Source organism: Marmota marmota, unplaced genomic scaffold, assembly GCF_001458135.2.
Source record: "Marmota marmota marmota unplaced genomic scaffold, marMar, whole genome shotgun sequence".
NCBI classification, from domain to species: Eukaryota; Metazoa; Chordata; class Mammalia; order Rodentia; family Sciuridae; genus Marmota; species Marmota marmota.
In genome coordinates this window covers 14,574,304-14,601,157 of record NW_026000101.1, presented here as the reverse complement: position 1 = coordinate 14,601,157, position 26,854 = coordinate 14,574,304, and the positions used below count along the sequence as shown (strand labels likewise).

Sequence of the window (26,854 nt, the reverse complement as noted above, 5' to 3'; positions counted from 1 at the left end):
AAGGCGAGCGCCTGGGGCGCAGGAGGAGCCTGTTTGCGGTGGAGCGTCATTGGCCGCCGAGCGGAGGCGTGGAGGCGGGGTCTGCAGCGGGTCCCGGAGGGGCGAGGTACCGGACTTTGGAGAGAGGTCTCATCTGAACCCGGAATTGGTCCTGAACCCGAACCCGAGCCTGTTGCAGGTAGTAAAGCCCTTCCTCCCTCGGCGCCCCGGGGAAACCGCAGCTCCCTGCACCGGGGCTTCCCATCTTCGGCGGCCTTTCTGCTTGTCGCTCACTGCAGGACCCACTTCTCGCCCTCTCTCACTCTCCTCAGTCTCCTGTTGGCGCTGAACCGGAGGACACCGACCTTCCAAACCTTCCCTGTTACTACGACCCCAACACTCCCGCCCACCAGGCTTACTCCAGCACTGGTCCTCTGGCCATAGCCCAGAAACTGGGACGCGCCCCACCCCCTTCCTCTAGAAGGGCTGAGTTAAGTGCTGCCTATGTCCCAGGAAGTCTGGCCCTTAGCTCCGTGGGCGCTTATATAGGGTGACCTATAAGAAAACCCCTGCCTGTACTCGAGGAAATGCATAGCTAGTCCTGTTTTGTGTCCTCAGTGAGTCCCTGAACCTCTCTGATACCCAGCCTTCTTCCAGTATGGGGATCAACATCTGCCCGGATCGCCAAGGAGGTTCAGGGAGGCTTGATGAATTTACAATGAGAAGATGGGCTGGAAACTGTAAAATGAGCTGCACCTGTGAATAGTGAGCTTCCTATTTGGATCTGGAGTCAACTGGCATAGACTCCATCTAGGACCCGGCGTGGGAATAGCCTTGGTGTGGGCAAGAAGTAGTTTGCCAGCCTGCTTAGTATCTCCAAGACCCCCTAGGATGATCCCCCTTTCCTCCCCCTCCCCCTGGGATTCTCCCCTCCCACTGTTGCAAGTTTGCTTCTGTCTCAGCCTGTGGCAGAGCTCAGGGCCCAGGAACTTAGGTGCACCCCTGATAAGTGTGCAGGCTCAGCTGGCCCCCTTCCCACCCCACCAGGAAGGGCTTGCCGGGTGGGCATTGTTTTTTATGGGTTTGGGGACCTGGCTGGAGCCTTGCTTTCCTGAATGAGTTCTTTGTTCCTTGCAGCTGTCAGTGGTGATGGAGTGGAGATGGAGTCCGGTGGGGGTCAGGGGATTGCTCAATTGCTTCAACTAATCTAGGAACTTTAGACACTGTTTAATGTTTATTTAGTGACTCTTATATGCTGCTTAACTTTTACTGAAGTAGTTGTTTTAATAAAGTCTACCTTGTTTTCAGAGTCATAGCCCAGAATACCCAGACTCTTCTTCCCAGCTGCTGCTTAACTGGCAGCACCCTTGGGCAAACTGAGGCTCCGACTGAGACCTGTGCTTGGGGGTTGGGCTAGGTTGGTTTTGGAGGCACTGACAGCTCTGATGTCCTGGGTGGAGTGTGTCTGACTGTTTTATATGCAAGACCCCATTCCATATAACCTCATGGGGCATTTCACATATGAGGTGACATGCAGCAAGTCACTCCCAGAAGGCAACTGTCTCCAAGTTCCTTTAGTTTCTACCAAAGTCTGAGGTTAATTCTTCAATGGCTTTTGTGGGAATTCCCCTGTGTCCTCAGTATATCACTCAGTGACCATCTGTTGAGCAGCTGTTCTGTAGTAAGCATAATTCTAGAGATCAGGGACCCAGCCATGAATGGAACAATGACAAGCCCAAAGCCCTGCCCTCACGGTGCAGGGGAGACAAAAATAATAATAATAACAATTATGTATGTAAATATAGTGTTTGGCATGTGAGATGGAGAAATGCCAAGCAGGATGCAGGTATAGAGTGTGGGCTGGGAAGAGTCTCGGTTTTGTAAAGGCTGATCAGGGAAGGCCTTGCTAAGCAGATGATGGTATTTGGGCAGAAAAGGCAAGAGAGTGAGTCAGAAGAGAGATAGGACATGATGGAACCGGACCAGAGTTCTTCAGGCCCTCGTCCCCCTTAGCAACCCATGTTTTCAGAGGCTATACCCCTTTATGCTATAATCAGAATATCAGAATATGTGAATTGGTGGACCTTTGGGGTGTCCCCTTTGCCCCCTCCCACCTGCTTACCCGGTTCCATCTGTCCCTCTCCAGAGTGGTCAGCATGCTGCGTTTCCTGGTTCCTCGGCTGCTTTGCCTCCAGGGCAGGACTGCCCGGTACTCCTCAGCAGCAGCCCTCCCAAGCCCAATCTCCAACCCAGACATCCGCTACAACCAGCTGTTCATCAACAACGAGTGGCAAGATGCAGTCAGCAAGAAGACCTTCCCCACGGTCAACCCCACCACAGGTGAGGTCATCGGGCACGTGGCTGAAGGGGACAGGGCAGATGTGGACAGGGCAGTGAAAGCAGCCCGTGAGGCCTTCCGCCTGGGTTCCCCGTGGCGCCGCATGGATGCATCTGAGCGGGGCCGGCTGTTGAACCGCCTGGCGGACCTAGTGGAGCGGGATCGCGTCTACTTGGCCTCTCTGGAGACCTTGGACAACGGGAAGCCTTTCCAAGAGTCTTACGCCTTGGACCTGGATGAGGTCATCAAGGTGTACCGCTACTTTGCCGGCTGGGCCGACAAATGGCATGGCAAGACCATCCCCATGGATGGCGAGCACTTCTGCTTCACCCGGCACGAGCCTGTGGGCGTCTGTGGCCAGATAATACCGTGGAACTTCCCCTTGGTCATGCAGGGCTGGAAGCTGGCCCCGGCCCTGGCCACAGGCAACACCGTGGTCATGAAGGTTGCAGAGCAGACCCCCCTTTCTGCCCTGTACCTGGCCTCCCTCATCAAGGAGGCGGGCTTCCCCCCGGGGGTGGTGAACATCATCACGGGCTACGGCCCAACAGCAGGAGCGGCCATCGCCCAGCACATGGATGTTGACAAAGTTGCCTTCACTGGCTCCACGGAGGTGGGGCACCTGATCCAGAAGGCTGCCGGCGACTCCAACCTCAAGAGAGTCACCCTGGAGCTGGGTGGGAAGAGCCCCAGCATCGTGTTGGCCGATGCCGACATGGGTCACGCCGTGGACCAGTGTCACGAAGCCCTCTTCTTCAACATGGGCCAGTGCTGCTGCGCGGGGTCCCGGACCTTTGTCGAAGAATCCATCTACGATGAGTTTCTCGAGAGAACCGTGGAGAAGGCCAAGCAGAGGAAAGTTGGGAACCCCTTTGAGCTGGACACCCAGCAGGGGCCCCAGGTGGACAAGGAGCAGTTTGAACGAATCCTGGGCTACATCCGGCTGGGCCAGAAGGAGGGGGCAAAACTTCTTTGCGGTGGGGAGCGTTTTGGGGAGCGTGGTTTCTTCATCAAGCCTACAGTCTTTGGTGGGGTGCAGGATGACATGACGATTGCCAAGGAGGAGATCTTTGGGCCCGTGCAGCCCCTGTTCAAGTTCAAGAAGATCGAAGAGGTGATTGAGAGGGCCAACAACACCAGGTATGGCCTGGCTGCTGCCGTGTTCACCAGGGACCTGGACAAGGCCATGTACTTCACCCAGGCCCTGCAGGCTGGGACGGTGTGGGTGAACACCTACAACATCGTCACCTGCCACACGCCCTTCGGAGGCTTTAAGGAATCTGGCAATGGGAGGGAGCTGGGGGAGGATGGGCTTAGAGCCTACACGGAGGTGAAGACTGTCACCATCAAGGTTCCCCAGAAAAACTCATGAGAATGCTCACCTCCAGACCCAGCCCAGCCCAGCCATGCCACAGCCGTCTAGACTGGGCGCTTGCTTCCAATTTTTTTTTTTTTTTTTTTGGCCCTGGATTCCCTTTATTTGTTCCAAATGAACTCTTAGAAGGAACTCCAACAAATAAAACAACTAAATCAGAGCTGTTCCTTTTAAAGCAGGCTGGAGGCTGGGTTCCACGTCCTTTGCCTCTGCTCCTCAGCCCCTGCGCTCTTGGTGGCCCTCGCGTTACTTCTGTGAACCCTTAGGAGTCTCTGGAAGACATTAAAGCCACTCATTGGGTGGACAGTCACTTTTGGTCATTCCTGCTGATCCAGGGACTTTCTGGTAGATGAATCGGTGGATTTGAAAATGGTCTCGTCTCAGAGGATTTGAAGACAATAAGAGTTTTGACCTAGGTGGACAACAAATCTTGGCCCTGTTTTTCATTGACTTAATCTCAAAATGAGGGCTTTTTCTTTTCTAAGTTCCAATCCCTGGCTGCTTTGCTTGCTCTTCATTTTATTACTGATTTTCCTTCATGTGAGGAAAAGGGTAGGTGAGGAATGCATTTCTATATAATCACACCTTTAAACTAAACTTGAACACCCCCAATGCCCATTAACTGATGAGTGGATGAACAAAAGGTTTCCATTCCTTTAACTATTCTCCAAACAAAGGAATGAGTGCCAGGCACGGTGGCACACTCCTGTAATCCCAGCTGCTCTGGAGGCTGAGGCAGGAGGATTGCAAGTGCAAGGTCAGCCTGGGCAACTCGGTGAGACCCTGCTTCAATGGGATATAGCTCAGCAGCAGAGCACTTGCCTTGCACATGCTAGGCTCTGGGTTCAATCCCCAATACTGCCCCCTCCCCCCCCAAATGAATTTCTGATACATGCTACAATATAAGTGAACCTTGAAAACATCATGCCGAGTATAAGAGGCCAGACATGCAAGATAACATGTTGTATGATTCCATTTATATGAAGTGTCCAGACCAGGCAAATCCCTATAGATAGAAAGCAGATTAGTGGTTGGATGGGGCTGGGGGAGGAGGGTTGGGCACTAATTGCTTGTGGATATGGGATATCTTTTTGGGAGGATTTGAAAATGTTCTGGAATTAGAAAGTGGTAATAATTGCATAACTTTGAACATGTACTCAAAACAACTGAATTGTACACTTTGTGATATGTTTAATTCCATTTAAAAATTAAAATACACATTCTATTTGCAAATCCTGTGTGTATTCGTGTGTGTGTGTGTGTGTGTGTGTGTTTGTATGTATGTGGATGGATAGATAGATAGATAGATAGATAGACAGACAGATAGATAGATAGATAGATAGCTGTTGAATATTTTAGAGTCCTGGGGCCAGAAGGGACCCAGGTAATTTTCTTGTCTACCCCCTGTCAGGTGCCAAAGTCTATTCCACAGTGTTTCTGTTCTCGTTTTTCATTTTCTCTTGGCTGATCGACAAAGTGCAAATTTGAGACTATAAAGAAAATTTCTAGCTCCTGCCCCGAACAAGCCTATCTCATTTTGAGGCTTCACTGACATTCTCCCCCACCCCCTGTGAAGCCACACCCACCTCAACCCAAGTATAGCACCAGGTCCGTTCCAACACGCTGGATGGAGGTTTCCAGAGCTCCAAGCCTCAGAGTTCACTGTGATGTCGCCAGTCTTGCTGCTTTTCTTCCCAAAGTGAAGGAGTCAAGGTGGACCCGGCCAGCCAGGCCAGAGTCAGAAGCAGAAGGCTGAGCCTGTGTCCCCTTCCGTCTTCCTGGACCACGTTGCTCGGAGATCACCCTGTGTTGAAGTCCACTCGTTCTGTGAGCTGACACCTGGCCCTGGCTTTAACATCCTAGCCTCTGGGGGACTTTATTTTAGTGTCTTCATGTGGGTTTGGCCTGAAATGGCTTCTTGAGGGCTTAAGGTCTGTTTGGTTCCCTCCTCTCCCTTCCTAGGACCTCCTTCCTATGTCACTTTAGGGTGAGGTGACCCTGACTCTCGGAAGTGCACCTTCCATTCGTTTCTCCTGGAGGCCCTTGGCACCTCTGCAGTACAGTATGGGGACATGGCTGAGGGAGGATGGTGGGTATCTCTAATGGCTAACACAAAAGATCACACCGTTTAACAAATGCTTCCCTGATTCATTACTTCTAGACCAGGGAGGAACTTTGTAGAGGGTGTCCCCTGAGAGGGTGGGATTAGGAAAAGGCAATCTTTAAGATCCCTAATTTCAATCCCTGAAATTCTTTTTACCTTTTTCCTTTCTTTTTTTGAAGTTTTTAAATTTGTTCTTTTTAACTATACGTGACAATAGAATGTATTTTGACATATTATACACACATGGAGTGTAACTTCCCATTTTTGTGGTTGTACATGATGTGGAGTTACACTGGTCGTGTACTCATATATGAACATAGGAAAGTAATGTCTGATTTATTCTACTATCTTTTCCATTCCCATCTCCCTCCCCTTCCCCCCAACCCCCCTTTTAATCTGGTGGAACACACCCCCCCACCTATTATGAGTTAGCATCCACATATCAGAACATCCACTCTTCGGTTTTTGAGGATTGGCTTATTTTGCTTAGCATGATAGTGTCCAGTTCCATCCATTTACTGGCAAATGCTATAATTTCATTCTTCTTTATGGCTGAGTAATATTCCATTGTGTATATGTACCACATTTATCTGTTGAAGGGCATCTAGGTTGGTTTCATAACTTAGCTATTATGAATTGAGCTGCTATAAACATTGATGTGGCTGTGTTACTGTAGTATGCTGATTTTAAGTCCTTTGGGTATATATCTATGAGTGGGATAACTGGGTCAACTGGTGGTTCCCTTCCAAGTTTTCTGAGGAAACTCCATACAGCTTTCCAGAGTGGTTGCACCAATTACAGTCCCACCAGCAACGTATGAGTGTACCTTTTCCCCCCACATCCTTGCCAACATTTATTGTTACTTGTATTCTTGATAATTGCCATTCTGACTAGAGTGAGATGAAATCTCAGTGTAGTTTTAATTTGTATTTCTCTAAATGCTAGAGATGGTGAACATTTTTTCATATTATTTATTGACCAATTGTATTTTTTTTTTCTGTGAAGTGTCTGTTCAGTTCCTTAGCCCATTTATTGATTGGGTTATTATTTTTTTTTTGGTGTTAAGTATATGAGTTCTTTATATATCTTGGAGATTAATGTTCTGAGATGCAGGTGGCAAAGATTTTGTTCCATTCTGTTGGCTCTCTATTCATTCTTGATTGTTTCCTTTGCTGAGAAGAAGCCTTTTGGTTTGATACCATCCCATTTATTGATTCTTGATTTTACTTCTTATGCTTTAGAAGCCTTGTTGAAGAATTCAGTTTGTAAGCTGACATGATGGAGAATTGGACCTACATTTTCTTCTAGCAGGTGCAGGGTCTCTGGTCTAATGCCTAGATCCTTGATCCACTTTGATTTGGGTTTTGTGCAGGGTGAAACTTAGAGGTCTAATTTCATTTTGTTACATATGTATTTCCAGTTTTCCCAGCGCCATTTGTTGAAGAGGCTATCTTTTCTCCAATGTATGTTTATGGTGCCTTTGTCTAGTAGGAGATAACTGTATTTATGTGGGTTTGTCTCTGTATCTTCTATTCTGTACTATTGGTCTTCATATCTGTTTTTGTGTCAATACCATGCCATTTTTGTTACTATAGCTTTGTAGTATAGTTTATGGTCTGGTATTGTGATGCCTCCTGCTTCTCTTGTCTTAGTACGGATTGCTTTGGCTATTCTGGGCCTCTTGTTTTTCCAAGTGAGTTTCATGATTGTCAAGCCCTGAAATTCTTATTCTGTGGATTCAGATAGATCCCCCTCTTTACTCATTTTACCACTGCTCTGAATGCAGACTTGTGAACTGAACTGGGAGGTTTAACTGGGCATCATCATTCAGCAGGTCATGGCTGTCCAGTCTGAGTGGTGGCTGCTCAGCTCTAGGCCACCCATCCTTTGACACACTTTCCCCAAGCTCACACTCGGTCCAGCACTGTGCTAGGCAGTTCACCTTTATACACCATTGGGACCTTAGAGCTGTCCTGCAAAATCCTGGGTCACCTCCCTGGCTCTCCCCAGATGAGGAAATGGAAGCCGAGAGGTTTAGTAAGCAGCTTGGTTGGGGCCAGTCTCCCGTGAGCTTGCCCTGGGATCCAGAATTGGGGCATGCTGAGGAGCCCATTGAATCAAATGGCTAAGCCCCGAAACCCCCAAAGACACCGAACAAGCCCAAATCACCTGGTTTCTTGCTGGATCCCTGAGGGCTGCTGCTCAGTCACACGGATACCTTGATCAGATCTGAGGCCACTTAGGAACTTTAATTTGGGTGGGCTCGATTCTGGGCATGAGGCTGACCTCTGGTGGTCACTCTGTTAATTGATTTGCTCAGATCATTTATTATTTAAGGGAAGAAAAGTAAATAAATAAATAAAAAGTCCTGGCTCTAATTGTCAATTGTTGGGGGAAAGAGAATTGAATAAGATAGTCTCTGCCCTTTCACAGTCCGGCAGGGGAGACGGTTCCAGAACAGGGTGAAAAGTGTAAAGCCAAGTAGAAGTATAGGGGTCAGAAGGTCATGAGAAAAAAATACTATTCATTAAGCACCCAATGATAGGCTATCCCATTTAATACCCCACTAGCCTCAAGACACATAGGACTATCACTCTACATTTGGAGAACATCAAGCCCTGGAGATGTTTAGCTGGTAACTGGACCAGAACTCCATTCCGAGTCTTTTGCTCCTCTCTATTGCAGCCACAGATTGTCCCCATAGACTTGGGTAGAAGCAGTCTGTGTGCAGGGGCTGGGAACAGAGCCTTGACATAGTTGAGAGTCTCAAGCCACAGGGATCTGTCCATGAGTGAGGAAGACCTTCAAAGGAGACGGAGTCATGTTATAAGCCCCTTTGAAGGCCTCTAGCATATCCTCACCTTGCCTAACCAGAGAGGTAGACAGAGTAAGTGTCCAGGGTCATAAGTCCAGGTAGGACCAGAACATGGCATGAGTCACAGGCCTCTTGGCCCAAGAATTCTCCCCATGTGTAATAGGTGCCATAACAAATGAACCCCCTGCCCCTTTGAGGGTTCAACACGTCCATGGCTCTTTGTTGATACCCTAATGCAGGAATCTGTTCACACTGCAGTTTTCTAACAGGTTCAGGGGCACAGCTTAACTTCCATCTTGTGGCTGCGCCCTCTACACTGGGTCTTAACCATCTGTATGTGGCATGATCCTAGGAGAAGCTAATAAAAATGATACTTCTTCACCAGACGAAAATGCACATGTGCACATGCACCCCAAATTTTGTACACTTTCAAGGATTTCACAGAACCCGTGAATTCACATCTAGAATCCCAAGCAACCTTTGGGGTTAAGAGGTTAAAAACTTCTCCTTAGGGCCACAGAGACCCATGTCAGCTGGGAGATGGGGAGGAAGGTACAGAAAAGGCACAGTGACTTCTTAGAAGCCATAACCTCTGAACTCCACACCTTAACTGACATTTCAGTGGCAAAAATGACGTGACCCAATGTCCTTGGCACCTGACAATGTGACGCTGTGGAGGGGTTCAGGTTGTGGGGGACAGCACACTGACGGCTCTGCTGCCTGTGGCCACTCTAGGCAGGTGTGTGGGACGGTGATGGGATTCTCTCAGGACGTATTCACAGTCAGTCCTGTCGTGAGCCATTTGATACCCAGCCTTACCCATGATACTCCTTTCTCCTCCTTTCTTCTTCTCCAAAATCAGTCTGTTTTCGCTTCCTCCAGGCCCTTTGTCTGATCTTCTCGATGAAGCTACCTCAGGCCTTTTGGACTCACAGTGGTCACTGGTCACCTGTCACTTGGTCTTGACCTTAGGCAGCTCTTGCTGGTTAGCATGCCATAAAATGGATCTATTATTATTTTGGTTTGGTCCGGTCCCCCTAGACTGTCTCTCACAGACTCCAAGCATGTCTAGTTTCTCTCCCTGCCCTTTGCCATCTCCTGCAGAATGGTCAGGAGTCCTCAAAGCAGCAGGCCAGTGTAATGATGCTGATCTCCATGGGCTGATGGGGAAACAGAAGCTCAGAGAGTTGAGGGAAGTGACCCAGACCCATAGGTTATGACAGTGCTCCACCTTGGCTCCAGGTCCTCCAACGAATGCCCATTCTTCCCAAGCCACCCTGCCCACACCTTCCGCAGCACAGATCCGGGTCCATGCTTGGTACCATGGGCAGCTTTCTGTGCCAGGGCTGAGACTCCGGAGGATGCAGTGCCTGGGGCACAGCGGGTGCTCTGCAAATGTGTTCGAAGGGTCAGTTCATTCAGGGGAAAGGAGGCTTCCGTCCCCTCCAATTTCCACTCTGCTCAACAGTCAACCTCTCCTTAATATCATGGGTGGGGGGAGATTTAGGCACAGGAAGAGTAGTGGCTGATAAGACAGGTATCTCTATCTCCTGGTACCAGGCACTTCTTAGCCCTGGAGGCAGTCAAGGCTGAACTCCAAGGCAGCCCTGAGCCAGCCGGCGTGGACGAGCCAGCCATCCAGTCCTGCCCTGGGTGATGGGCTCCACGTCCTGAATTCATTAAACTGCAGACACCAGAGTACTGTGATTTCCCTTAATTAATTAAAATATCACATAATAACCATTCTCTGATTTAATGTTCAAGAGGCCCAGGCAAAGGCTGGGAATGAGGAAATTCATTAGAGGAGACTCTGCTGCCGACTGATTCGCTCGTTCTTATTCATTGTCCCTGTATCACCCATCCCTGGGGGAGAGGGGAGAGCAATGTTTTTTAAAGACATAGGAATTAATTTCACCCTGAAACCTGAAGGAAAAATCCACCTTGACTAAAAAACCAGCCGTTTTTTGGTTTAAGGTAAAAAGTGGGTACATTTGGGCAAACACTCACTTAAGGATTATTGCAGACCCTCCTATCCTTACGAGAGTGGACACCCGAAACTATGGAGTGTACCAAAGCCTCCATAGACTGTGGGTTTCCTATATGTACAATATATGCCTACAATGTTGAATATAAATTAGGCATAGTAAGGATTAAAACAATAACATAATAAAATAGAACAGTAGTGATATGCTATAATAAATGTTATAAGAATGTTTGTTTTCTCTCAGAATATCTTACTGGGCAGCCGGACAGCCAGGCAGCCAGCTTCAAAAAGGCTCTTGGTATGTCGTGGCCCACTGGCACCTGGGCATGTGCCCTCCCTTCCTGGCGTCTCACAGCCTCCAGGCTCCTGGAGAACCCTGGGTCCAATCCCTGATACAAAATCATCATAATAAAATTAACTTCAGTGAGTGAATGGAATATTAGAATGCTTGTATAGCTGGACATGCAAATTCAGGGGGCCTTAGAAGAATCCATAGTGTCAGGGGTTTAGGGCTGGTGAAAAATTGCAAGTAAGGGGGGCAGGTATGAAGGGTAAGGAGGGTTGGACTGAAGTAGCTGATGTAAGCAGGGAAAAATAGGACAAGATGCAGGAGAGATGGCCGAGAAGTGTCAGTGGGACCTGGAGTAAATCTACAGCCACAACCTAGGACAGAAACCACAAAGACCATCCTTAAAAACATTTATTTTCAGGGTGCAGGAATTGGGACATCATGGCATCTATGAAAATATGGGTAGAAGACAGGCTTGACAGGAGGGCTGGGGGAGGGGATCATGCTTCACGTTCTAGGTCTGAGAAGAGGTCTGGGCTCTCCCAGGTGACAAGCCATTAAGTTGGAAAATTATGTTAATCTGCTTTTTGGGTCCTGGTGAAAATTTCGGACAATGCAGCATTTATTATTTTATTTATGTTTGCACGTAGATATATGTTAAATCCAGCCCCATGCGGTCAGGATACTTGGCTTCCACCATGGGGCTCCATCTGCCCTATTTTCTGGGTCTAGATCCTGCTGTCTAATTTTGACAAGGCAAATTTGAGGTGATTCATCTGATTTTGCAGAATGTGCGTGTTGTTAGGTGCATGATATGGTTGGGCTACCTCTCCGGAGCCACTGTGTCCCTATTTCTTCTGACATAATCTCACTAAGTGTCTGGCTGAGTCATCTCTCAGCCACACAGTTCATAGGGAATCAATGGCAGACCCTAGTCACAGTGCAAGGAGGGGAGACGGGCAGGAGGTGCCCAGTGGGGAGGGGATGTGAGCAGGTCCCTTGGCAGCTCCAACACCCCATAGCCAATAGCAGCCAATTCAATCAACTTCAAATCTGACTTCATTCAAAGAAGGGGTCCCGATGTTGCAAAGTTTGAAAATCACTCATCTGGTTTCCAGAAGCTTCCCTCCTAGGACCCGGTGTGTCTTTGTCTGTAACAGGGGAGGGACCTTTAATTTCTGCCCTGCTTACCCTCCTAGGGTCAGGATCATGGGTGGGAAGGTGTTTCATGGACTTGAAGGGCTGTCCACAGTGGGAGATCCAAATTCTCATGTTCAGAAATTGTAATCACCTAGAAATATACTGTTTTGGACCAGATAGTAAATATTCCCCTTTTTTCATAAGGAAAAAAAAAGCTTTATCCTTGAGGGAGGTCAACACGTCTCTAAGTAAAATGTGTTGTACTTCACCGTGACTCCACAGGCCAGAGCTGACCCGGCCCCCTTTCAACAAGGTGAGGTTAGAAGCCAGGCCTGCACTGCCACCTACTTAGGGAGGGATGGGCTAACAAGTGGATGGCTTGGTCCCCAAACACCAGCCAAGGGGCTTCTGAGTCCAGAAGACTGTCCATCTAGGACTAAGTCTACTTAGAATTGGAAAAAGGCAGGAGGAGGAGAGCCGTGACAGCTGTACATCATGCATCTGCATGAGCACACTCTGTTATGAGGCCATGATTTGTTTTTGAAGGAACATTATCTTAAAAAACATGCGAGGACTATACTTCTATCTATCTATCTATATATTTTTTTGCATGGGACCATCTTGCTCTAAGATGGAAGGGCTAGAAGGGGCCCTGGTAAGTAATATCTAGTCCAAATGCCACAATCACAGGTGGAGAGACCAAGGTCCAGAGAGGGGAAAGGACCTGTTCAGGTCACACAGCAGGCCAAGGAGAGCCAGGGCCCTCTTCTCTCCTTCTTATCACACATTAAGTCACAGAGTGCCCACTTATCAGTCACGGACTCCGAGGTAAAGAGTCACAGTGGGCACATGCCTTGTTGTGAGCCCTTTAGAATGACAAATACTATGTGCTTTTCCCTGGGAGGGAACAGTTACAAAAGGATTTATTCCCAAAGTGTAAAAAAAGCTACATGCATCTCTGTTTCCCCACTGTCTGCCCTGCTAAAAACTACATCTGCATATGAATCTAATTTGCATCCAATTTTAAAAAACATACAAAAGGGGTTATCTACAGACACAGTTTTTTCCTTAGTCTTCCCAAACAACAAGATCCGGGACTCGACTTCTCCATCATCCCGTGATCAATGTCTCGGAGACCCTGGAAAGAAAAGGGGAGTAGGTATTAGAGAAAAGAAGACTGTTCTGTTACGACCAACCCTGTGTTTATTGGGAAGTGGAGGAAATCATCTTTAAATTCAGTATCCTCAGCACAAAACGTGCAGATGGAGGGACTGGGAGCCTGAGAAGGGCTTCGTGGGGCTGCCTACCTATCTATTAACTATCTATCTATTATCTGTGTATCTACCAGGAATTGAACCCAAGGGCACTTAACCTCTGAGCCACATCCCAGCCCTTTTCATTTTTTTTTTTTGAGACAAGGTCTCGCTCGTTGCTCAGGGCCTCTCTAAGTTGCTGAGGCTGACCTCAAACTTGTGATCCTCCTGCCTTAGCCTCCTGAGTTGCTGAGATTATGGGCATATGCCACTGCACCTGGCTCTGTGGGGCATTTTAGACCAATGGGTGGATTTTCCAGGGAGGTGACTCCAGCCTGATATGAGAGGAGACTTTTCAGCCAATGGAAAATGCCAAGTGGTTGTCTGGTGATTGTGGGAGGCCAAGCTTATGGGTGACTGAGTTACACTCCCCAGCTGGGTGCTGAGGTGCTCAGTCACAGAAATGGGTGTGTCTTGCTACAGCCCCATGGGTGAAGCTATGCTCACCTGTTCCTTTGTAATTAACCCCTTGCCCTGTTTAGGATAGAATCTTCCATGGAAGTGCCTTGTGTGTGTCCCCTCCTCTTACTGTGCCCTTGGGTGTGGCCTACCCAGGTGTCAGTCAACCTGCTGACAGTGGACATCATGAAGATAGACTCAGCCCCCTGAAACCTGACCCCTTGCCTCATTTGAATAGCTTCTCCTCAGTAAAAGGGGTCAGCGCGTGCTCTCTCTCTTTCTGTGGACCCTTAAGGTCAGAGGAGCCGTCACAGCAACCCCAAAGAAAAAGGTATTTGTGTCTCTTGTGTGGTTATTTCGTGCAGCCCAGTCAGCCCAGTTTAACTAGAGTGACCCCTGAGCCTTTTAGTCGTGAGAACAGAAACCCGGCAGGTGATAGTGAGCTCTGCGCTCCTGGAGGCCTGTGAGCAAGAGCTGCTCCATACTGCACGGTGTCAAAGGAACACAAAACCTCAAAATGAAACAATGTGTGTATTATCTATATGGCATATATTATTACAATGCATAGAATAACCTATTTTATATAGATGGATAAAATAAGAAGTCAAGTATCAGGAAGGCCTGATTTCCTAACTCTTTGCTGAATTCTTACTTCATGGTTACACTTACACATTTTCTTAGCCATTTCTGGGACCTCTAACTGCCCACAGACACCTGCCCTTGAACCCTAAAGCACTTCCTTCCTTGTTTGCCCCAGTTCTGGATGTTTCTCCTGCCTCAAGCCCGCACAGCTCCCCTGTTCCCTTAGCACTCTTCCTGATACCGTAATAATGTTCACTTTACATTTTTCTGTGCATCCCCTACAGACCTGATGTAAGGCCTTGCACACAGAGTGGGTGCAACAGCAGAGGCCGAAGGCATTGTGTGGCTCAAGCCACAGCCAAATCCTTCTGCTCTTGTCCATTTGGGTTTTATTGGTACTGGATATTTAACTTGGGGTGCTTGACCACTAAGCTCCATCCTCAGCCCTTTTTGCTTTTTATTTGAGTTGGGGTTTTGCTAAGTTTCCCCAGCCAGCCTTGAACTTGTGATCCTCCTACCTCAGCCTCCAAAGGCACTGGGATTACAGGCGAGCATCACTGCACCCAGCAAAATCCTTCTGCTTTTAAGAGACTCTGTCACACTTGTCTCTAATTTTTCCTGCTCTATCCAGACCCTGTTGGTCTGTCTTAGTGATGGAAGCTGTTCATGGCTCTTCTTCCCTCCTTGCATTGTAAGGAGGCAGGATGTGTATCACATCTGAGCAGAAACTTCAAAGGAGACTGTGTGCTTGGCCCAGCTTCTTGCTCGTCCCTTCTGCTGCAGAGTGGACATATTACACGTTGGGGCTGCTCCTCCAGCTGGGTTTGGTTTTTGGGGGGGTGCAGGTACTGGGTGAGGAGACATGGGGTGGAGCCACAGCAAACCCGGATCAGTGGCGTGGAATGTGAGCAAGAGCTAAATGTTTGTGGCTATGAACCACCCAGGTTTGGGAGTTGTTATATAGCAAAAGTGGGCTAATTAAAGTGATTCATTTCCCAAGTTCACAGTTGCCTGTAGGCAGGGGACAGATGTGACCCCAGCTGTCACCTGTGTGACTAGGAAGACTAAGCCACCTGGTTAAAAAGAGATGCAGCGATCCTGCCTACCTTCCCCTTCCCCCTGAGAGCCGTTGCTACGCAGCGTATAGTGCTGGGGCCAGCAAGACAAGCCTGGAGCTGGAGGGCTGTCCCACAAAGTGTCCTGGGAAGAGACAAATGAAGCCTAGCAGCCTTCTCTGCAGGAATGTTTCCACCTGGATGCCGTCACAATGACACTGTCTGCCCTCTCTCAGGGCTCAGTGGAAGTATTCCCTCCAGCCTCAGAAACTGAAAACACCACTGGCTTTTCCATCTCATGGACACCCATCATGTTCATGGCTCTGGGCATTGCATGCTGGGAAACTCAGAGAGCAACATGTGCAGAACATAACAGGGGGTCCGCCTGCTAATCTTCACACGGCCCTGGTTTCCTCTACTCTCCCCACTTATGTACTGTTCTCTTTATATTACACATCTAATGACTGCCTCCGATCCCTTAGACATGGGCGTAGGGACACTGCAATGACTAGAATGTATACATTACCCCATCACAGGAGGCCTGCTGGAGCGGGGGAGAGGGAGCTTCTGTATCTATTCAGATCCAGGACGGTCACTGTGCCGTGGGACCTGGCCTCCCCGACCATGTTGGTCGCATGACACTGGTACACTCCTTCGTCTTCCTTTTTCAGAGGGTTGATCTAGAAATACAACAGACATGTTTAGATAGTTGTATGTAGTAGACAAAAATGACTTCCTTTTTTAGTTTTTTTTTTTTTGGGGGGGGGGGTGCAGGTACTGGGGATTGAACTCAGGGGCGCTTTGACACTAAGCCACATCTCCAGACCTTTTTATTATTTTGTTTTGAGACAGGATCTCACTAAGTTGCTGAGGCTGGCCTCGAAATTGCAATCCTCCTGCCTCAACCTCCCAGGTTGCTGGGATTACAGGCATGTGCTATTGCACATGGTTCCCTTATTTAGTTCTTTTTTTTTTTTTGGTACCAGGAATGCCACTCAGCCACTGAGCCACATCCCCAGCCCTATTTTGTGTTTTATTTAGAGACAGTGTCTCACTGAGTTGCTTAGTGCCTTGCCTTTGCTGAGGCTGGCTTTGAACTTGCAATCCTCCTGCCTTAGCCCCCTGAGCACCTGGGATTGCAGGCATGCACCAACGCAACCAGCCCTTATTTAGTTCTTAATGGTATGGCCGAATACTTGCTCCTCTTTAGAATAAGACCAAGCTATTTCTCTTCTTGCTTTGGCTGCCGAAGAGCACACAGTGAAATTCATTCTTCGGGACCCTCTTGAGGAGCATGCTCCCGATTGTGACTCTCATTCTAATGATTCCTTTGCATTGTACATAAGCTACTTGACCCTTTTATTGAAGGTGACATATACAGATTATGAGGAATATACTGCAAACAAAAAGAACCAAAATCTACTGTCCAAAGAAGGACCCCATAGCATGATCCTTATGTGGGTGACCTTTACAAAACACCACCAGATATAACCTTTCCCCATCTTTCCTTGTAAGAAAATGAGGGAATGTGCACTGCATTCCGAGTCCCTCAGCTAAGTGAAGCATCACCAAACCTCCCAGGGCTATGGAGGATAAGACTTCCTCGCGGAGTGTCCCTAAGTGCTCACCACCAGATCCATAACCGGCTCTCATCTCTTGTGCTTTCTCTTCCAATCACTGCTTCTATCTCTCGCAAACCAGGCTACGCACACCATCCCCCTCTGAATACACCAGTTGAACATTTTCAGCAAGTGTTCGGCCATACCATTAAGAACTAAATAAGGGCTGGTCGCGTTGGCGCATGCCTGCAATCCCAGGTGCTCAGGAGGCTAAGGCGGGAGGATTGCAAGTTCAAAGCCAGTCTCAGCAAAGGCAAGGCACTAAGCAACTCAGTGAGACACTGTCTCTAAATAAAACTAGCATCATTTTCAGGCCTGCTAAGGTCACAAGAAACTGAGGCTCAGATAGGATAACTGTGACTATTCAACATGGACCCCTAGCTCCTTGCTCCACCAGCCTTTGAAACATATGGCATTCCCTTATTTTAGCAAAAATGCTGCAAGTGACATAATAGAGCCCTGCAGGAGGTCTTGAATGTGCCTCTTCCCTCTATCAGTCACATGGGTGTATTCGTTTCTCAAGGCTGCTGTAACAAACCGTCCTAGGCTCGATGGTTTAGAGCTACACAAATCCATCATCTATAGTTCTGGAAGTCAGAAGCCCAAAAGAGTCTCAGTGAGCTAAAATCAAGGTGTCAGCAGAATTCTTAAGGTCCTAGGGGAAAATCTGCTTCTTTGCTTTGTACAGCTTCTAGAGGACAACAGTGCTCCTTGGTTTGGGGCCCATCCTCCATTTGCAGGGCCAGCACTAGTGGGTACAGTCCTGCACATCACACCACCCTGATGCTGCCTCCCTTGTCCTCATTTAAAGTCTCACCTTTAAATTGGGCCCATTGGGTAATCTAGCTTACTCCCCTCCCCTTTGTTTTGGGGTTCTGGAGATTAAACCCAGAGCCTCCTGCATGCTAGGCAGATGCTGCACCACTGAGTAATACCCCCCTAGCTTTTTATTTTTTATTTTGAGATAGGGTCTCACTAAATTGCCCAGACTGGCCTTGAACTTGCAGTTCTCCTGCCTTTAGCCTCTTGCATTGCTGGGATGATGGGCATGCCCACTTCCCCTGGCTCCTCATCCCATCTTAAAGTTGGCCATTTAGCAACCCCTCCCCCTCCCTGCACTTTAGGACAAAGACATCTTTTGAGGGCCACAGCAGCAGACCTCTTGTGCTCTCAGGAGGTACACAACCTGCCCCACCCACCTCACAGCCACTAGATGGTCTTGTGAGCAATGGATAGAGACAGCTTTGAAAAGGGTAATGTGTTACCCAAGGATCAAGGGTGCTCCATAGGGTGAGTCAGTGGCACCCAATAATCCTAAACACTCACCAAAATCCAGGCTGTGGCCTCATGGTTGGAAGCTCGCACCTGGACAGCTATATTGGCATGGTCCCCAGGTAACTCCTCCAGCACCTCAGTTCCATCAGGGGAGTGTGTGACCTACAGAGCACACAGAAAACATAAGCAGTGTAGAGAGAGGACTTCTGGATCAGGACACCTCGCAGACATCCTCGCCACCCTTGCTCTCACTGTCTAAAAGGCTGAAACCCTAATACAGCTCATTCCTAAATGTGCGTAGAGACAGCACCCCCTGCTGGACATCACCACACATCACCACTAAGGCAGCCGCAGTGGCAGAAGGAATTCTGCTGGTCTTATTACTAAGAGGGCTGCGGAGACAAGGGGACAGAAGACAAAGCTGACTGGTCTTTAGGAAGATCTGGGTTTGGAAGGGGATTGGGGCTTCTGCCATCAGCCAAGCCTGCCAACCACTTAGCTCCATGGTGAAGCAGGGTCTTGGGTCCTAGCAGCTGATGTGGGATAGGTGACAGCAGAACTTTCTGGGCACCTGAGGGACCAAATGGCACAGGAAGGATTGCAATCCCACTCCCTTCTCCGGAGAGAGTGCTGTGGTGAAAGTTTCTGAGGCAGAAAGTGATATACAAAGTACCTTTTCCTAATCCTCTGGCCCCCACACAAAGATATACACACACAAACAACTTAAAGAAAAAATACTTCCCACCCACACCTGCCTGCCTGGCAGTTTCCATCTTTGTCTCTCTGGCACAGACACCAACACACACACACACGCACACACACACACACAATGACGCACAAGTCTTGGAGAGAAATAAATACCTTCCTCCATGTGATGGTTGGGGTGGGCACGGCCCTCACCTCACAGGACAGGTATGCCTGTGCCCCAGTGACATTGTGAACACTCCGGGGTGGCAGGATGACTGCAGGAGCTGGGAGAAGAAGACAAGGGAACACACCCTTTACCCTGGCAGGTCCCAAGCACCCCACCTCCAACACCACCCTGCCTGCTGAGGGCCTGGCAGGACCCTGCCCTGCGCGAGGGATCATAGATGGGTGCTCTCTTCAGACCTGGAAGGTTCTGCTGCTCTTGTGACCTACTGCCATTGTTTCACCACCGGGAAGCTGGCAACTTCCCAAGCTCAGTGGCAGAGCCTGGGTCTCAGCATACCTCCTCCCCGGCCCCTCCCTGGCTGCCATCTGCTTATTCAGCTACAGGATGGGGGTGGCGGACTCCAAGAGCACCAATGTCACATCACCGACGGCAGAGACTTCAAGCAGATGGGCGTTTCTGTTTCCATGTGCAGGGTGTTCCAAAGGAGAATGCCATGCCCAATGGCTGCCACACCCTGGCGCTGAGCCCTGCCGTCCACTCCAGATGCCTCTGTCTGCATGGGCACCACATAGACACCATGGACTCCCCGGCCCCAAGTGCAGACCTGGAAACCCAGAGGTCAAGGGAGCAGAGCCAGAGCTACTCAGAAAATGGGGCAATGCCACTCTAGGTTGCCATAATATTACAGGGGGAGGGGGAAGGTGGGCTCTCTGGAGGGGACCTGGGAGCACCCTGGCATCAAGTTACAAACTATTAGTTCATGCTCCACGCCCTGCTTCCTCCTGCCCCTAGCTTCTGCCCCCACTGGGCTGTGTAATACCCAGTCCAGCCTCCTCGGCCTTCAGACCCCCATCCAGCCTCCCCCCAGTGCCCTACTTTCCCTCCAATGGGATACACCCACCCCCACAGCTCCCTGGGTGGGCATCTCCCCCCAGCCCACAGGGCCTGGCTGGGAACTTCACCCAGGACCAGGGGCTGCACCTCTTGGCTCTGCTGAGTCACAGCTGGCCTCGGAGTCCAGGTGTATCTCTGCAGTCTCACTTGTGCCGATGGCCAGCTCAGCACCCTGGCATCCAGCCCAGGTGTCCTGGACAAGGTGCAAGGTGAAGGCCTGGCCAGTGAAATGCTCTTGGCTCAGGCCTCCTCTTCTGTAAAACGGGGATAACAACTCTGCTCCCAGACTGCTGAGTGGGTCTACCCACGGAATGAGTGACAGAGCGAGACACAGGGGACGGGGCTCAGGTCTGGCCAACTGAGGAGACTAGATGAAGAAATCCCTGGCAAAGAAAAGAACAAATCCTTTCATTCCAGGGCCATCAAACTACAGAGGCTTGGTGACTCAGAGACAACCCTGGTCTCCACAGGCTGCCCTGAGAGGGGACAGGTGCTTGTGCAGTAAAAAAGGAGAACTAATGGAGAGAGAGAAGCAGGCAGGAGGCTGGGCTGGTGCAGAGATCACCGGAGACCGCCTGCCCTCCTCGGAGGCTCTCCTGGTAAAAAAGCTCATCCTTACCTGGAGCTAAACCTGCGTCTCTGTAATGGCCGCCTGCTGACCCCGGGACTGCCCTCCGGAGCCCACAGCCCCTGGGTGCCCCACAGCTCTCCAGGGACTCCCCTCCCCTCCCAGGAGGTTCCCCGCCACTCCTCTGCCAGGCCCGACTGCCTGCCCCGTGAAGGACCACCCCAGCCCACGTTTACCCAGGAGCCATGGACTTCTATCCTGCCCCCAGCCACACAGAGTCCCACATCCAGGCTCGCTGGCAGGGACCCCATCTGCGATGACAAAGAGGCTAATTTATTCACATCCTCCTGCCAGCGCCTCCTCAGCCACACAGGCGCTGGGATGCCACCTTCACCAGAGCCCAAACCCGTCCCCAAATGTCTCACTGCGGGAACAAACAGAACCGCCTCTTATTCCAGAGCCCCCAGTAGATTCCAAGGGGACGCTCCATCACCGTGTTTCACTTCCATTCATGTAAAGTCATAAATTTTAAATGAGATTTCATCACTCCCTTTCAGGCCTAAATGAATAAACCAGCAAATCACATTTCCTCTTCCTCTCTCCTCGTGTTTGACCCTCCCTCTCTCCAACAACGACAATTAAGGAAGACTGCCTTGGCAATACTGGGTCTGCCTGGATTTCATGGCAGGAAACACCATTTCTTTTTACAAAAGAGACCCCACTCAAAGGAACATTGAACAATTATTTATTCGTAGATTTGCATGTACGGACAGGGCATTCTTCTTGGCGCATGGTTCACAGTTTTGACAAAGGCAGGCAGTCAGGTAACTCCCAAGATCCGCAATCATTCCATTATCTCAAAAAATGCTCTCATGTCGTGCTTTGCCATAATCATCTGCTTTTAATTGTAACATGGTTGGTTTTAAAACTGAAGACATTTTCATCTATAGCAGCTCTTCATAGTCAATAATATTCTCAGTAACAATGGTAATGATGACTGGCTCAACGTGGCATTGCTGTGTGCTGAGGGCTCTTCTTTTACAACCAAGCACTGAGGGGTTCATCTTTCCAGGAATCTTCCCGGTTGCCAGATGGGGGCACTGCTCAAGCTGCCCATATATGTATTTCTTTCTTTCTTTGGTACTGGGGATTGAACCCAGGTCACCTAACCGCTGAGCCATATCCCCATTTTTTTATATTTTATTTTGAGATAGGGTCTCACTAAGTTGCTTAGTGCCTTTCTAAGCTATTGAGGCTGGCTTTGAATCTGAGATCCTCCTGCCTCAGCTTTCTGAGTTGCTGGGATAACAGGCTTGTCCCATCGTGCCTGACTCCATTTTAAAGTGAAACATTTGTTATCTGTATGGACTCCATTCTACAATGAGAGATTAGTTATTTAGGGGTTGTGCTAGGGGTTCCCAAAAAGAACCCTCAGGTCCAAAGTTTTACTAGGAGGATTCCTAGGACTCAGCATATGGTCCTACGGATGGCTCTGACTGATTTCAGCAAAGCATAAAAAGCAGATCACCAAAGGGCAATGTTACGATGTGGGGGACCTATGCTCCTAAGAGCTCGTTCCTTGGGGTTGCACTGGACACAGCCATGGACAGAGAAAATGCATATGATGCACTGTGTGCCCTGAAAGCGCACAAGGGACTGTGCCCTTGCTTGGACAGTCCCAGTCCCCGTTATTACCCTAAATGTATGACATGGGGATGCTACCAGAGGCAGGAGGGACAGTGTACTAGCTGGGACAGAGGAACCCTGCTTTGAATTCTATCTGTACCATTCCCAGTGTCATGATTTGGCCCTTCCCCTTTTTATTTATTTATTTGTTTGTTTATTTGTTTATTTAGTAAGTACCAGGAATTGAACCCAGGGGTGTTTAACTACAGAGCCATACCCCTAGCCCTTTTATTTTTTATTTTTGAGACAGGGCCTTGCTAAAAGTTGCTGAGGCTGGCCTCCAACTTGGGATTCTCCTGCCTCAGCTTCCGGAGCCACTGAGATTACAGCTTTCTTTCGAAAGGGCACAGGAGGCCCTTTATCCCCTTGCCCATTCCTTGTGGGCTGCTGTGAGAAGAAAGCATTCCAAGACCCCCACAAACTGTAAAAGTTTACAGAGGGATCCAAAGTTGTGGCCGGCTGTCTTATCTCAGGGGCGGACTCTTCCATGGTGCCTGGCCTGATTGCAACCCTCTGCTGACTACTGGTGACAGGGCCCATCAGGGTTCTTCCTGGAGGCACCAGAGGCCATGACCCACAGCCTTCACCCTGGCACCCACACATCCTCTCACCTTACCATTGCCAAAGCCGCCATAATCCCTGAAGAACCAGGTCTTTCCTTCCCACCTACTTTTGACAAGAATTACGTGACCCTTAGGAGGGAGGACGGCACCTGGTCAGCCCAACCTCTGTGCCAGCTTCATCTCTCTAGCTCCTCCTTGCTCAATGCTTCTGTCCTTCTGCTCGTGCTAACAATGGTCCTAGAAATAGGGAGGGCACAAGTCCACCCACCCAAAGGCTAACCAGCAGGTAACATGGCTAGCCACCGGGTGCGCATGGTCACAGAGGGCAGTACCATAGTGTGGGCAAATAGAGGCGAGGGAGACTCAAACACTTGGGGACCAGGTGCCGAGCATTCAGGACTGGGCAAGTTGCTAGCCATTTCCTCCCTGTGTGCAAATGAAGAGAGCGGCCGCTGCCACACCCTCTGGGGGGCAGGCAGATAATGGATCTGCAGAGATGAAAGGGATCAATATTATTATTATCGTGTGTGGTGATCTGTCTCCCTAGCCCGTCAATTAAATGGGTCCTCGATGGCTGGAATAAAAGATCTTCTCAAATGCCTCTGAGATTTCTTTAAAGTTAATGGTGTTAGGGAAAGAAAGAATATCAAAAGTCATCCCCCAGGCCTCATCTGCTTGTATTAAGAAGTGCACAACCAAAGAGTTTAATCATCAACGCACTGAGCAGCCCCGGTAATTTATGCTAATAGTCACTATAGGACGTGGAACAGCTTAATCCCGCTCCCTGCAGCCCGTGCCTCAAATCCCCTCCCTTGGCAATGAAAGGCTTTTGAACATGAGGCCCCTTTCTTTGTCCCTCTCACAAAGTGGCATTCGGCATTCACTGCCTCTTCTGGTTACCTGGTAACACTGCGGCGCCTTGGGTTTCTAAGTGGAGCTGGAATTTCAACCAAGGTGAATTTTCTGAGATTCAGGATCTCAAGAGCTCACTGCCGCCGCAGGGGCTTCATACACTGCAGGCAAGAGATGGATGGCAGGGAGCCACAAGGAGCCAGGCAAACCTGGGCTGCCTTCAGCTGGGGTAGCCAGGTGGCTCCAGGGAATTCCCTTCTGCATGCCTCAGTTTTCCCTTCTATTAAATGGGAGTGAGCCCTCTCGAATGAAAACAAATTTATTTGCAGAAACGCAGTAAGAAGATGAGTGCGAAAACAATGTCCAACAGGAAAGAATTATTTATACATGAGCCTTTAATCATTGTGTGGATCAAAGGATCACTGTCATTTTTAGGCAGTTTGGGGCATTTCAGAGCACAGAAGGAAAGAGCAGCATTTAAGTCCCCAAACTGTTTCCCACTGGCTCTCAGGGGCATGTGTCAGACACTTTTCCACACTGGGAGGAGCCTAATTAATACTTAATAACGCCTCACTCTGGTCAAGTTAAGGGTGATTTTCTCACCAATATTAAAGCAGAACAGCTCAGCTCCGACTCCTGTTTTCCTTCAACCAGGGTCCCCAGGGGCATTGTTAAAAAGTGCTCCTGCTGTGTCTTCTGAATTAAAGATGGCTTTAGGGCAGCACAGAATGAGGTGTCACCGCAGCTAGGAAAAGGAAACATCTCCCTGTCTACACCTTCAGGCCTTACCAAGACACAGGCACGGTGGGGGTGGGGGTGTCCCACAAGCAAGTCAGCACAGAAGGTGACAGGGCACGGGTGTCAGGTCTGACGGTGTATGACACAAATGCTGGTGGGAAGGACAGCTGAGCTCGAGAGCCAGGACGCCTGTCACTGATGAGGTCATGAAAAGCAGCTTCTGAATTGCTCCCGTTTGGCCCCAAGTACATCTTTATTCCTGGGGACTGAGCCTGGGGAGGGCCTCAGAGTCCATAGATCAGAATTGAGAGTCTGTCACATTTACTTGTCATTTGGTAATTTTCAATGAATTAGGGGTATGGGGTTTCCATCTGCCATCTGTCCTTACTCTGGTAACCATGACAACCACCATCTGCCTGACTATCAAGTCCTGTCCTGAAAGAGCAGTGGATAGGGTGTCCCTGGGAGCTAGTCAGCCTTCACTGGACATCCTGGACAAGTCCCCTGCCCTGGTTGGGTCTCAGTCTCCTCTGCATAATAGAAAATTTATTCTACATGTCTTTTAAAGTATCTTTCTCTTAAGAACAGAATACCACTCTAGGGAGAAATGATCTGAGACCATCAGCACTGGGTGGATTCTGGGGAACCAGGTCAGCATTTCTTACATCTCCTGAATGTGGACTGTTACCTGTCTGCAGACAAAGAGAACTGTCTGTGAATTTAATGCTGAGGAAAGCAGATTATTTAAAAAAAAAACACACAAAAAAAAACCCCCAAGTATTAGGCAAGGACAGGACCATTTAAGTACCGCAGGGCAGAAACAAGAGTTTGAAGGAGAAGGGACCTAAACAATAGTTCCCCAGGGGCTGACCTGGCCAGAGAGGAGAAAGAATTGGCCCAAGGCCACTCAGAAAGCCCCCCAGCTCTGTCTTGCACTGGGAGCCCAAGGAGGAATAGCAATGGCCACTTTACTGTCAACTGGGACTACACAGAGCTGCACATGGTCTTTGTTTCCCAGCCAGGAGACTTCCTGCCCCATTTTCAACAAGCCATTGAATCTCCTGGACTTGAGTACATCTACCTGGAATATGTTGGAGAGGTAGGGAATAACACAATATTAGACACTTCTTAAGGCCTGGAAAAAGCTTCACCCAACCCTGAGGCTTCCATCTTGAAGCCTAAGTCATCCACTGACTTAGGCATTTAGCCTGTACTTGGTCTCCAGGTCCAGGCCAGAATTCCTCCCCAGAAGCCTGAAGCCCAGGGTAAGCCACGTTCCTGTGGACTCACCAGCCACAGGCTTACTCACCCTGAACTCTCCACTGCCCTCTCCAGGCAGAGTAGACATGAGTGGCTCTCCAAAACCTCATGGGTGGGTCATGTCCGCATTAAGGCAAAGTGGGCTAGCAGAGCAGGGTGCTTTGCTGGACATTCCTGTATACTAATGTTTTGGTTTATTTCTATTTGATTTTTAAAAATTACACAGAGAAGGTGGGCAATTATGGCACCCAGATATGGTTGTACTGCAATGTTAATGAAGTTTAAGTTTCTAAGTCCCTGGCAATTCATAATTTTCTATTCCTTTTCTTAAAGCAGGACTTTTCCAGTTGTTTGTGTGTTAGACCCACAAAACCTGGGTCTGCCTCTGATTGTGCAATAATCTTTTCAGAGCTTAAGTCTCCAAAGGGCTCAGCTGTTCTGGGTGGCAGCTCCTTTAGGATCCTAGACTGGGCCTCACACAAAACCAGGATCCCTGGTGTTCTGTCCTGATTACTCCCGAGTTCCTGCAAGGAGCTCCTGCTCTTCCAGTAGCCTCACCTCTTCTTCCTCTCCATTCAAACAATCCACCTGGCACAGGACACCTGGGAACACCCAATGCGAAACCCTCTCCCCAGTTCCCAGTTCCCCTGGGACAAAGAGGCCAGCCTGCAAATCACTGTATGAGCAGGCACCTAAGTACCAAAGAGGGCAGCAGGCTTATCAAAACTTCCTCTCTCTCCAGGGTTGGTGTCTCCAAGCACTTAATAAACCAGCGCAGGATGTGAATTTCTACCCTGGTCTATCTGAACACCAGCAAAATGCGAAATACTGCTCCCCAAGAGGAAATTGAGGCCCCAGGCAGCGAGATCCACCGTTGTGCAGAAGGATCCTTTGCGCCCCATCCTTGAGAATTGGGGTCCCACTTTCTCTACCCGCCAGGGCCCTGGGACGCCAGAAGACTCACCAAACTCGCAGGGGCCGTCGCGTGCCTTATGAAGGTGGCTGGAGTGCGCGCGGAGCGCGTGCCTGGCGCGCAGACGAAGCGCACATACACTGGGGTAGGAGCGGCCGTCGGAGCCACAGACAGGACCGCGCTGAGCACACACGCAGAGCCCGGTGCCCTCGGGCGCCGCCCCTGCGGCCCGGCTGGCG

The 26,854-nt window shown here is 49.3% G+C and overlaps 2 protein-coding genes across 3 annotated transcripts in view; one reads left to right on the top strand and one right to left on the bottom strand.

Moving 5' to 3' along the window:
* Aldh1b1 (aldehyde dehydrogenase 1 family member B1) overlaps positions 1-4,925 on the top strand; it is a 5,704-nt gene extending 779 nt beyond the window's left edge. The window contains exons 1-2 of one of the 2 annotated variants that reach the window (XM_015492295.2): positions 21-178; positions 2,126-4,925. In XM_015492295.2, coding sequence (XP_015347781.1) covers positions 2,136-3,689 — 1,554 coding nt within the window. In that variant the 5' untranslated portion in view covers positions 21-178; positions 2,126-2,135 and the 3' untranslated portion in view covers positions 3,690-4,925. Of the gene's footprint in view, positions 1-20; positions 179-2,125 lie in introns of those variants that run through there. The other variant, XM_048783340.1, reaches the window with a different exon arrangement.
* Positions 4,926-11,286: 6,361 nt separating this feature from the next.
* The window catches only part of Igfbpl1 (insulin like growth factor binding protein like 1), an 18,983-nt gene continuing 3,415 nt past the window's right edge, over positions 11,287-26,854 (bottom strand). The window contains exons 3-7 of the mRNA XM_015492128.2: positions 26,667-26,848; positions 19,129-19,238; positions 18,319-18,429; positions 15,900-16,053; positions 11,287-13,162 (exon numbers count right to left, since the gene is read on the bottom strand). Of these exons, the coding sequence (XP_015347614.1) occupies positions 15,904-16,053; positions 18,319-18,429; positions 19,129-19,238; positions 26,667-26,848 (553 nt within the window). The 3' untranslated portion in view covers positions 11,287-13,162; positions 15,900-15,903. The remainder of the gene's footprint in view (positions 13,163-15,899; positions 16,054-18,318; positions 18,430-19,128; positions 19,239-26,666; positions 26,849-26,854) is intronic.